Below are 13,371 nucleotides of genomic sequence, written 5' to 3' on the forward strand. Positions count from 1 at the left end.
AGTCTAAGTCTACCCTGACTCCGAGTGCTTATTAGCAGAGCAGTCCCATGATTCTTTATCTTAATACAATCAATGGAATTAAATTGTAAACGGGGTCAGTGTTCTTCGTGTCATACCTCCAAAGATATGAAGTTAAAGCAACAGTGAAGGAAACTTTGACTGGGTAAATATGAATAATTTTTGACCACGGGGTATCCAGCTAAATATTTGTAGCAAAGCTGTTAACAAATTCACAAGTAACAAATTATTTTTTATAAAAGCAGTCAGATTTCTGCTTCATGCATTTTAGACACACACAGTATATTTGGTGTCACCATTTCTTGAAAGAGGGAAGGAGATTGTGCAAGAACAGAGATATTACTCTTATAGATCAATCTCAAGCCCCTGCAAAATTGATCATTAAAATTCCATATTTAGCAGCATAAATTTTTGCTTTGTGACAAGGTCACTAATTGGACAGACACAGTAATGGCTAAAGAAAAAGCTAATGGCAGCACCACAAAACAGGTCCCTTAAGAAATAACTTATTGACTTTTGGCTATCATAATTCTCTTATTTTTCATGTTAGTATGTTATTTTTCTCTTTTAAGCTTTTTGTCATGGCAATTCCTATCCTTCCCGGAATATTATAAAAAGCATTGTTAGCTCTTCCTGAAAATCCCCCACCTGCAAGATACATTTGATATATCCACTATCCCCCACTGCTCTGCAAACAACTGGTTTAACCGGTTTCCAGGAGAAAGGCTGGTGGGGAATGTTAGGGCAGGGACAGAGAGCCGACACATCAACAACATGATCTGTGTTAAGTGTTTATCACCACCAGCTGCTTTTCTTTCCACTGTTCCACAGGCTGTAGCCCTCTGCCTGTGGAGCGGAGGGACCATCCACTTGTCCCCCCGCAAAGGCAGCTTCACCTGGATTACCGCAGCTGCAGGTTTAAGTAAATGCTGCAACTACTTGCGAGAGGAGCTTTAGTGAGTCCGTATAAATACTTGGGTGCTAAAGCCAAACTGATAGGATTGGCGTTTTTCCCTCGGCAAGAGTGACACTGAGCATCAGCATGTAACTCCACAAAGGGCAATAACAACAGTAAAGCAGTATTTAAGTAAAAGCTTTTTTCTGGAGCTCTGTAATGGTTTCTATGGTTTTTATATTTGAGATGCTCTGCGCAGTGGAAAGGGCGAGATCCAAGAGCTGATATGTACCTCCCCTCTGGAAAAGTCTGCCTGCTCTCAGAACAAGCTGTGATTTTCAAGCAATGAAACAATAAACCCTGCTTAAATCCTATACTCGTATACAGCTGCTATCCACTGTCTATGAATTTAAAACACATTTAAGAGGACTGGGACTGTGCCCATGCCCATGCCCAAAACAGCATACTGTTTTTTACCCTGATTACATTCACCTTGGATTCTTAAGAAGTCTACAGGCATTTAACTGAAAGCAAAAAATAAGCAATTTGCTAATACCAAGGTGTACTGAATTGTTGGAGCAGTAACTGATGCACAGTTCTACTCTTTACTATTCTCAGTTTTCATTATTCAATCCTGCTTTGATCCTCAGACATAGGACAGTAAGAAATCTCCTGAATCTAAGACACACCTTCTAAACCTTGCACAACCATATGACAAATTTTAATCAAATTCAGTTTTAAAAGCAGCAGATTATTATTTCCCTTCCCTATAGCATATATATTTACATGAAAGCTGTTAGAAGTTGACTGTATCAGGCTCCTTTTTGACTCATATCCATTTATTACGTTTTCTTTTCACAGCTTATGATTCCCTCCTGATCATGTATTTGTATAATAAACACAGACTAAGAAAAATGGTTGGTAAGAAGATAAACACACTAAACTCACCTAAATCAAGCAAACAAACCAACCACTTCCCTCTTCATCCATAGAACATCTAATCTTTGCACTAGGACAACTATGCAGATAAAGAAAAATTATCACAGGGAATTAGGGAAGAGGTCATTCAAAGTTCACTGCTATTAGAAGGGGGTGCCAATTTATTAGGTGGCTAGTACTTAAAATAAACATACTAAGTGCAATCCTTTTAACACAGACATTATTAGCTTCTGCATCCCTCCTCTCCTTCATGTCAGATATTGCCAGATTGCTGGTAACAATCTAGTAACACATTTGAAGTAACTTAAATGAGCCTTTAAAAAAAAAGATCTAACCCCCCCCCATAACAAAACAATTTCTTTTCCATTCATCCAGATGACTCCATTGCTGTTATCATGTTCTAAAGTAAAAACTGTTTATATTATACTAGATCCATAAAATATCTTTAATACATTGGTAATCATCCCCTTGTTTTCTACCTTGCAGCTGACTAAGGTAAGAGCAGGCATTCAGGTAAAAAAAAAGGCACTCTGTTGAATAAAGATGAATTTTATTGAAGTGATAGCCACATGAAAAGGCCATCAAAAACATTATTTCCAACCAAAACACTTATCTGTCCAGACTAGCAGCTCTGAAATTACTACAACAAATATATTTTAACCTCTTCATACATTTGGTTTCTCAGCTTGTGGGTGGTGACTGCTATTCACAAGGCTCCTAAGGGAGATAGTTTTATAGTACCAGTAATAATAGAAGTAGTAGGTAGTTGAGGAAGTATTGGTGCACTGGGTGAAGCCAAGGCATAAGTCAAATGAAGCACAGGTGGTTCAAAGCCACTTAGTACAAACTAAGGAGAGTTTTTAAGCATTCCTCCACAATTTCGTGATATATCACCTGCTATCAAAGCAAAGGGATGAAGGGAGGTAGCCAAGGGAAAATGTAAATATAGAAAATTATCTAACCCTGTATTCTCATAGCTGTACTTTGGGGAGGGAGGGTCACAAAAGAAAAAAGCAACTCTACTTTCCCGTGTATCGTTTCTAACATGGGTTCTCTTTGGCCATCCTGAACCCCAGCTACAACTGGCCACATCTACACAACAGCCTGACAAACTCTGGTCTTCCTGTCTCTCAACTGGAGCACTTTTGCTTGCACAGATAAGTCTCCCTCCTGGCTAAAGGGAATATATGAAAGGTATACAACCTGTTTCTAAGTCAGCATTAGGAAGTTAAAAATTCAGCCACAGTGCACATGCAGGTCTGAGAATTCTGAATTACTCCCATTTTTTGTTTTTAATTAATAAATATACTCTGCATAGTGACAGCAGAATCCTTATTACTATTATTATGCCCTCCTTAGGTTTGGGCTGAAGGCAGACTGATAGAAGATAAAAATTGGTCCTAAGCTTATAAACTCTTTGGGCAAGGGTGATATTTTCTAGGAAACATTCTAACAAACATGGCAAAAGAAAACAAAAAGAACCAGAAAACAAAGTTAGCACAGTGCTCTTCCAGAAAATGAGCACCACAGAATATCAAGAAGCAGCAGTATTACTTAAAACTTCAAACTGCTTTTTGAAAGCAAATCACAGCTACAATGCTGTACATTACAAATGCAAATATATGACATATAAAAAGTTTTCTATGCAAAATAATCCTGCTTCCAGTTCACATTCTTCTATGCCATTTACTGCAAATGTCTATTAAACTCTGATGTATTTGCTTACCACAAAGGTAAGTCCTGTCAATCTTAGCAATAGAACACAGTTTAGTAACAGTTATTAAAATACTTCTACGTTAAGATCTCAATCTTCCATTGTAAAAAAAAAAAAAAAAAAAGGTAATGCAAGTTGTTCACTACATTCATAAGTACAGTACTCAAGTTTTACTAAAAACAGTGAGCATGCAACTCACACTTGAAAGAAGTCAATAGGCAACCGGTATTTAATACAGCCAGTGATATAAGTTACTTGCATACATTTATTCACAGCTTAAAATGTTAAATAATTTACAAATCTGAAATATGTGCATTTTACGAGGAACTTGTCACAGGTCTTCAGCAACAGCAGAGACTAAATCAGGTCAGCTGCAAATGGAGTGTGAACTAAGTAAGACAAAGCTGTACTCTTCTACTCTTGCTTCTATTGTTGAAATCACAGCAGGAGAACGACTTGCACTTATTTTTATACATATTTCAAATCTCTCCCCTCACTGTGTTTTGGCATTCTTTTGAGTGACATTAATCAAACCCAGCTGTGAATAGACTTAGAACTCAACATCTGAGATTTGGTGCAAATTGTGAATGCTAAAGATATGGTAAATCCTTCCAAAGGCTAATAAAAGAAAGCCTAAGTGTAACCTCATGTTTGATACTTAGAGACATCTAAAAGGCTCATCCCTCACACTGCCACTTATCAGTTCTGTGATCTCAAGGTTCACAGAGGATGTTTTCCCTGGTAGCACAAACCATAAGGATTCCAGTTAAAACACATACTGGAGGGGAATTAGAAAAAAAAAAAAAAGTGCCTAAGATGGAAAGGAATTAAAATACCTAAGTAAAGTCCATTAGCTTTGTTGATTGCGTACTGAAATATATACAAGAAGCAAAAAATTAAACCAAAAGTACACTACTGAACAGTTTATTCTCAACGTGTTGACTTTCTGCTGTTCATATGTCCAGATTAATCTCAGCCCCAAATAAGGCAATATTAAAGGAACAAGCATCATTTCCTCAGAGTCTCAACTAAGGTAGGAAAGGAAGAATGCTATTTAGTATTGGTATGTGTACCAGGAAATGATTCTCTGTAAAACAGCACAGAAAGCATGAAAATATAAGTGAAAAGTATGGAAAGACTCTGGTTGAGATGCAAACAGGATTTAAACATGTGTATGCATTTTAATAACTTATAAATAAATTAAGATGGTGAAAGGTAGTATGGACTGTAAAGGGGAAAAGAGAATTGAAAGTAAAAAAAGGTGCTGTGTTGATAAGAGAAGTAGAGATGGTAAAGATTTATTTTTCTCAGAAAAAAACATAACATTCTGTTGAGTAATCAGACCATTCAAAAAAGGCATCTATTGATAAAAGCTCCATCCTGTTCTCTTAGAAGTTAATGCTAGAAATCTGACCTATGAATTCAGATTCTTTCTTTAGTGTCTTCAATATGACTAAGTCAGTATAGGTAGTCTTTTCATCTAAGTAAAGACATCGCTATAGAAATGGACCATTTCTTCCTGATCTTTTCCACAAACTTCCAAATTCAGGTTAAAAAGCCATAGCTTAAGCCCTTTTTCCAAAAGCTTCAGCTGACTTAGGATCTCTGAGTCTTGGAGCATACCCTAAGACCTCCATAAATGTCATTAATCTCTACTGCAATACCATATCAGGTGAGCCAAGCATTGTATTTCATAGAGATACATGCACTTGCTACATTTTGTGAACCATCGCCTTGATATTTCAATCTAGCTTTTGAAAAAAAAAAAAAAAAATTAACCAAGACTAAAACTTTAGTTCAGAAAATGCCCTTTCTGTTTCTTAATTATCTTACATTTTGTAACCATCACCAGTGAGGAAATAATTTTAAATTTCTGAAACATGCAGAGTATAACACTAACCATATAGATTAGCTAGCTGACAACAATACGTGAAAGCAACTGTAAACCCTTTAAAATACTTTAAATCTAAAGTCTAGTTATTCCAGTTTATATATTAGATCAAGTTTTTAAATTGATATCAAAAGAGCCATTACAGGTTTGTCAAATTCTGTTTCCAGGCAATTTGCAATTAATTTGTCATTTCTCATAGTTCTTATAATCAGCTTTAACATTTACAAGAAAAATGGTTCACTGTTGCCAGACCATAATGTAGAACCATCTTTCAGGGCTACTGTGGGCTTCTAAGAAGAGCCTAGAAAACTGAAAGTAACACACAAAAATAAAAACCTGTAGTTCAACACTACAACACCAACAGATTTTCTACAGTAAGATTTCTCTTTTTTTGCAGTTGTGGAATGTGTTTAAAGATCCAGTGTTTCCACTGTTTTATCGAAGTCCTGACCAGCTGTGGAGGTACGAAGCCCACCCAGAGGGCCGTGAGGTACTCTCTTCCTCACCTGAAGGACGAAGAAAAACATTTCAGTTTATTCTGTTAGACATTGCATTATTTGGTTACATGACATTGCCCCAGCCCTGGCCCCCCCGACCTTTATCCATTTTCAAATGCTGTCCTCAAACCTGTTGAGGAGGGAACTCACTCTTGGGCTGCCACCAATAGGTTCATGGATTTTATCACCAAGTCCACTTTACTTTGGGTACTTAAGGATGTTTGAAAAAAGGCTATTTATCCCCTTTCTCCACAAAAATTCAATCAGTCTTCATTAGGGAGCCAGAACAACATCAAAACATCTAATTATTCCAAATGCACAGCCTATCATGGAATGCAGTACTTTAATGCTTCTCTTTTTTATGCGATTTTGTTCACAAGTTGCAAGTGTTTAAAGTAATATATGCACATGGTGCTTATTCTTTATATTAAATTTTAAATAAAGTATAGGTCTGTTGTTAATGATGTACACGAAGCTACAGTTACTGTTTTTGAGAAGTGACAAACAATACCTTAAGAAGTGTTTTAAGGGAGCAAATGCCCAGAGTATTTGAAGCAGAACCAGAACATTATTGTACACATAGCTCCTGTGTTCATTTCTTGCAAATGCTTAACTCTTAATTTCCTTCCCTAGTTCCTTAATTTCTCGAACAAAAAGCATATTTTCTTTAAGATATTTTTAAAGTTAATATATAGAAACTAATATTAGGTTTGCCGTACTGCCTTGAGAGGACTGCTTTAGTTTGGAACATCTGCCAAGTCAGTATTTCAATTATACTAACCTCTATTTTGACAAAATTTTTTTTTAACTCTACTCAAAACATGAACACGTTAAATTTCTGGAACTTACTATAATCTTCCTAAAATGTGCGTATTTCAGAAGAAATTATATTTTAGCTTAATTTTATTTATATTTTAGGGTATTTGTTCTGTTTCCTGAACACTGAATAGTAACTTCCCAACAAAGCAAAATGGTTTTATGATTAGCCTGCTAGCATATTGTTGCTAAGTTTTGTTTTCCCTCAAAGGTCTACACAACAGAAAGCACAGAACTTCAGTTGCCTTTATATCCACTTCTCCTTTTTTTTGTGACAATATTTTGAACACCACGTACCTTGGGCAATTGCAACCAGCTTCCCCTTCTCTTCAGGGCTGAGCTGCAACATGGTGTCTATTACTGGGAGCAGCCGCTCTTTCTCACTTCCTGATTTTAGAAATATGAACTGCAATAGAACATTCTTCAAGTATTCTAAATTAGCCACAGACTTTTCTCTCTCTTGATTTCTTTCCAGTCTTCTTATTTCATTCTTAAGAAGCTGCAGATGAGGGAAAAATATGCAATATTGTTTGAACAAAGGTCTTTTGAAGACCTAATAAATGAATTGCACATATTGCTTCAAAAAGAATGTGTGCATACAACATACTCAGAACAAAAATCCAGTGAAAATTGAATTTGTGATAATATTGTACAGAAATAACTTATTATTGATCAAAAGTAACCTTTTTTGATAAAATCTGTGCAATAGTTACAACAGTTTCAGCAATAAAGAGTAGTAAGAGTAGAACAGTTAAATAAATCAAGAGAACTGATGATATCATTCATTAGGAAACAATTCAGAAAAGAAAGCCAAGCATATTCAAGGAATATGCTAACTTCAGAAATGTCTTCAGAAAACTCAGAGAAGTGTAATCAAATCAAACCAAACTCAGACATTAGTACATGTATCTTCTTTTAAAGTAAGACAGCTAAAAGGGGTTACAGGAAGAGAAACCAGACAATGCTTCCCTTGGGGCTTACTGCTTTTGTCTAAGTGAAAACAGTAGAGACCCCTTTACTAAATGTTAAACTTACAAACTCTTGAGGTTTCTTTGTGGAAGGTTTTACTCCCCACTCCTTTCCCCTTCCCCTTCCCCCGCCTTCCCACCCAAGTAGAAACTGAGGTGAAAAAAAAAAACAACCACCAAAACCAAAAACTGAAGTCAACTTTGGAAGCAGTTGTGCTTCCTAGTTATGCTAATTAGGCCTATGCAATAAAAGCTCCTACAAAATTAAATTCTGATCACCAAAATTTTACAGGCTGGGATTTTCTGACACATTTGGTGTTAAATATTTGGTCTAAGAAACAGACTGTGGAAATTAGAGCTGTCCTCACATCTCTTGCATGTCTCCTAACCTTTATTTGTTCCATTAAGATTGCATTGGTTGCTTCTGATTCACGAAGTAATTCATTCAAGTGATCAGCACTCTTTGCTGTTGTGTTTAGTTTCTGAATCAGTTCATCCTTGGTGAGTTCTGCTTGCCACTGAGATGGTTCTGCAATTAATTGGGAAAGAAAACTAAGAGAAGGAAAAAGCACTTGCATCTACCTCATACTAACTTAACATCAGGACTTCATTAATGTAGTTCCTTATAAACAGAATTCATGCAAAGTCAGGCTGCAGTCATCAGTGATGCTGCTGCATGCTTATTTTCTGATCTATTTTTGTTTATATATTAGAAGGGGATTGGCAAAACAGTTCTAGAGTACATCAAGATATACGGTCTTAATTATCTCTTGTTTCCTACCCATAGATATAGATTTTCAACAGTTATCTACAAACTGTTCAGTAGATCTTTAAGTCATGATTAGATGCTACCATGTATTTTTCTCGTTTTGGGGCTACTCTTAGAAGATTGTTCTTCATGATGGCTTTCATTTTCCTTGAAAGAAACCTATCAATAAATTCCTGTTCTAATTAGCCTCATTGAGATGAACAGAACTTTTATCCTTTCATTAATCAGGTTAAATTAGCACTTAATTGTCCCTAGTATAGACTCATTCAGAATACAAAAAAGTTCTGCAACTATTCACTCGCTTGCTCATCCAGTCTCTTCCCTTTAGAAACTCAGAAATATGACATTTTAAAATTACTAAAACCTGTACCAATGTTTTATTTTACAGCAGCAAGTTTAATCCTTATTTAAGAACAAAACTCCTACAGAAATTCAGGACAGTGTAAATTCAGTGGCACTCAAGCAGACTTGTGTCTTGCACCTAAAAGCATGAAAATACGAGGGAAGAAACTTCTGCAACTTATGTAGGCAAGTGCTTCTAAAAGCCACGTTCTACCTACCAGGTTTTGCTTCTGATGAGTTCAGAAGTTGTTCCAAGGATTGTACATAGGTGCTGGCTGAAGAGACAGACTCTGTGTCTGTTGTTTCCATACCTTCTCCCTCTTCCCTAGCTACAGTGTGCACATCAAGGACAGGAAGGTCAGTGTTTCTCCGTTCTCTCAAGTTCTTCGTTCCTGGATTTGAAACAGCTGGACCTGAAAGATACTTCCTGATGTTTGTCATCAGAATGAAATTGGGAGGGCTATTTCATAGATGTGACTGTCTCAGACTGAGAGCAGTACACGAACTAGTCTTCAGAATGCAGTTGAAGAAAAAAGAGAAAGCCAGACACATAACATTTACAGTAGAAAAATACAGCCTTTCACCTCCAAATGATCATTGCGATCAAAGCCTGTTTCTACACCTAAAATTTATTAGCAAATTTTTATTTCAGTGACTATGAAATCTTTGTGCAACTCTCCCTGAAGATGCATTGTAACTATGATCAGAGTGCCAAATATTTTTAAAGCATAACAGAATTAGCTTTTATTTCAACCAGTCCTATGGGAGGCATAAAGTCTTCTGTTTTAATACTGTGTGCATGACCTTCTGCTTCAGTAATAGACTAACTTCTTAAACTATTACTGCTGCTTGGCAAATGTCCAACTACATCCAGGTTAGTAACTTTACAGATACAAAAATAACACTTGAGCCTGAAGACGGTAAAATCTTAAATTAGAAGAGGGATCAAATGGCAAGTATACCAATAACAAACCTTTTTGAAACAGCTTTCAATACACTTCTCTTTAGCTTCACCTCTCATACTTGAGGCAGATGTCCAGTATGCTCCAAAACCTGAGACAACCTAAGTAATTTCCCTTCATCTGTCTGACAATGCTGACATAGAATAGATAACAGTAATGCAGATTGGAAGGGACCTACAACGATCATCTCGTCCAACTGCCTGACCACTTCAGGGCTGACCAAAAGTTACCAAGAGCATTGCCCAAATGCCTCAGACACTGACAGGCTTGGGGCTGTTTTAGGGTTTGACCACTTTTTCAGTAAGGAGATACTTCTTAACATCGAGTCTGAGTCTTCCCCCAGGGCAGCTCTGAACCACTCCCACACATCCTATCACTGGGTACCAGTGAGAAGAGCTCAGCATTTCCCTCTTTGCTTCCCCTCCTTGGGAATCTCTAAGACAGTGATGAGGTTGCCCCTCCCTCCTTTTCTGCAGACTAGACAAATCCAGAGTTCTTTGCCACTCTTCATAGGACAGTCCTTCCACCCTTTTCAGCAGCTTTGTTGCCCTCCCATGGATGTATTCAAGGACCTTTAAGATTCTGAAGGGACAGTAAGTAATAAAAAAGACACATTCCTTACTTGGTATCTGTGGACTGACATGGCATGCTGCAGTGTCTCCGGAAAAGGTTTCTGGTAATTTACAGAATCACACACTGTAAGCAGGTTTTAGATTCAGACTCAGGTGCACAGATTTGTAACTAACTCAAGAAACCCTGGTACTGTGCCTGGAAGTTACCTCTAGTACTTGGTTCACTCTTGAGTTGGAAGAGCTGAGCTTCTACTCTGGAGAGTTGCTGCTGAAGTGTCTCTACTGTTTTCCTGTGCTCCTCTTGCAGGTTCCTGACTTGATCTCTGAAATTGTTCCGGAGAGCTTCATTCTGGGCTGTCAGCTGACTCAACATCTGTGCGTGCTCTGTTTTCATGACCATGTTCTCAGACTGTATTGTGCAGAGTCTGAAAACAGCATACACAGCAAAACACTATAATTTTTAAATTTCAAAATTTTTAGAGTTTGAAGCAGCTTTCAGTTTTCATGTGTACGATTATCTTAGAATGACCATGCAACTTTTTTTCCATTTAAACTCCTCTTTTTACAGGGGAAATCTAAGACTGAAAAAGATATGCTGATTACCTATCATTTGAATGCACTGTGCTATAGAAACTCCTGATTTCTATTTTAGAACATAAAATTCAGACATATTTGGGAAAAAAAAAAAGTAAGGATTAGAGACACTGTGCTCTAAACCTTCTTAAATTCTAAAATTGCAACATGACTGGTTATAGTGTCATACAGGGCATGTCATTTACCTTCTACTCCACTTCTTATAACATTTATTTACCAAATACTTATGCAGGACTTTGAAAAACACAGGTTTCTAAGAAGCTAAGTTTAATTTTTTTAAGCTTCAACTTTCAGGGCAGAAGAGGGCAGAAGAGTGTAGCTGTTAGCAAGAAAAATGTCAGTAACTCACCAATTGTTGGTTTGGTTTTTTGTTTGTTTGTTTGGAATTACTCCAGAAGCACAACAGAATTGTCACAAGCAATTAAACAAGTGGATGTATGGAAAGACTAAGCACAGGACTTGCCCTTGTAAGCATAAAGACTTAAACAGAGCCAGCATGTCAAAGAGCAGTCCCTCCAGGTATAAAGGGAACCTACTGTAAAATGGTTGTTTCCAGAAAAATGCAGGACATAATTTGGTTGATTACAGTGGGCCATCACCTGGCTACCAGGAACAGATAAAATTGTACAAAGATGGTGACAAGAAGTCAACAGTTCCTAATACCAAGCCATAAATTTTACTGAATATTTCCTGTGAACCTCTTCATACCCTCTACGGACAAGGGAAAGACCCTTTGTGAGGAGCTCAAGTACGAGGTACTCATGTGATGTGATACAGATTAAACAGATTCCTTTCATTTTGAATGAAACAGCAAATTAAGACTGTGGCAAGCATAGCCTTAAAATCCAGTACTTTAGTACTTTCTGAAAGAAAGGCAGTTGGTGAACACAGGACTGGATATTTTGTCAGAGAAACTGTTTGCTCTGCATATAACTACCTTACTTTTTAAATAGGAAACATCCCTAAAATTTAGTTGAGCAGTACAACATAAATGTAGTGCTGAGCATTGGATTTTAAAATAGTAAGTGTGCTTAAGAAATGTTAAATTTTAAATCTGATGGTTAAGAGAGAGAAAGCTTGCAGAAATCTCAAATTCCCTTATCAGCTACTATTTCATTTTCATTATTGAAACTTCTGATGGCTTATGAAAAATAGCAAACAATCCTTTTGAAAATTCCTTTAACTTTCTCAATAACGTGCCCTTTCTTTGAGAAATTCAGTTATACACCACTACATGCACAGTTCTTAAAGTTCACACAAAATATCTGTGTCTATTCACCAGCAGAACATACTTTTCACGGAGTTCTGCTTCTTTTGCAACAGTCTCTTGCAGCATCTTATTGTGTCTTTCCAGCAGGGTGTCGTGTTCAGACTGCAGTGCCTGGAGTTCAGATGCATTCAACTGTGAGTTGTGCTGAGCATCTTGCAGCTTAACTTTAAGTTGATCTATCACCATTTCCAACTGTTCTCTGCATGTGGAAAACAAAAAGAAATACACGACATACATTTAAAAATAATTACAGAATAATTCAGAATCTATACAATATCCACAACATTTTGGACAGCTGATCCAAACTGCCTATTTATTAATTAAATCAATACAGCACCATGACCAAAATATCTTAGAATGTGACTACAGAAGAAGCAATTAGCAAAGTTCTGATCCTGTTTCAATATAGGCACAAATAGGTTTACCATGTCCTATCTGAACTGCTGGGAATGCAACTATTGGGGTAGAAAGAGTGACTGACATCACTTTCTACTTCAAGCTGGTTGGGAGGGACAAGACAGAAGGAGAATAATACGTGGGATTCAGCTGGGAGAAAAGGTTTCTTCTTAGAAGTGGTAGAGGCTCCTTTTGGTTTGTTTAGTAAATGCACATCAGTTCAATGAGACCAAATACAGGGGACAAATGGTTGGAGTATATTTTGAGCAAAGTACTAGGAAGCAACATTAAATTTATAAAAACAGAGAAACTCGGTCAGAAACAAATCAAAATCAGATACACAAAGAATAAAGAGTCTTAAGTCATATATATTCTCCTTTTATGCTTTCTGTATTTATATATGCAGACATCTCCATTATCTCATGAATTGTATATTTCATTAATCTTAGAGTTGATACTAACAAATTATTTCTTTGGAACCATTTGTCATATGTTTATTACTTGACCAATTTGTTTCCAAGGTGACTCTCTCTGACAAAAAAATAACAATATTAGAACTTCTTAAAATTCTTCAAAGAGGCAAGACAGAGAAAAGCAACTGTTGCAGTTTACTTGCTTCAAAAACAGGAATGTTTTTAAAAACCCCAAAACAACTGTAAAACCAAAGTCCTCTAACAAAGCACAAGTCGCCCTCTGGTGGATTTTTGGCTGCAATTGTAGGTACTGTT

At 36.7% G+C, this 13,371-nt stretch overlaps 1 protein-coding gene across 2 annotated transcripts in view; it reads right to left on the minus strand.

Moving 5' to 3' along the window:
• Positions 1-2,383: 2,383 nt before the first annotated feature.
• The window catches only part of GCC2 (GRIP and coiled-coil domain containing 2), a 28,830-nt gene continuing 17,842 nt past the window's right edge, over positions 2,384-13,371 (minus strand). The window contains exons 18-23 of one of the 2 annotated variants that reach the window (XM_027889641.1): positions 12,270-12,446; positions 10,591-10,808; positions 9,068-9,262; positions 8,128-8,267; positions 7,068-7,269; positions 2,384-3,316 (exon numbers count right to left, since the gene is read on the minus strand). In XM_027889641.1, the coding sequence (XP_027745442.1) occupies positions 3,126-3,316; positions 7,068-7,269; positions 8,128-8,267; positions 9,068-9,262; positions 10,591-10,808; positions 12,270-12,446 (1,123 nt within the window). In that variant the 3' untranslated portion in view covers positions 2,384-3,125. The other variant, XM_027889642.1, reaches the window with a different exon arrangement.

This window comes from Empidonax traillii, unplaced genomic scaffold (assembly GCF_003031625.1).
Source record: "Empidonax traillii isolate 1590-97213 ecotype Southwest subspecies unplaced genomic scaffold, ASM303162v1 scaffold268:size1028579, whole genome shotgun sequence".
In the NCBI taxonomy this organism is placed as follows: domain Eukaryota; kingdom Metazoa; phylum Chordata; class Aves; order Passeriformes; family Tyrannidae; genus Empidonax; species Empidonax traillii.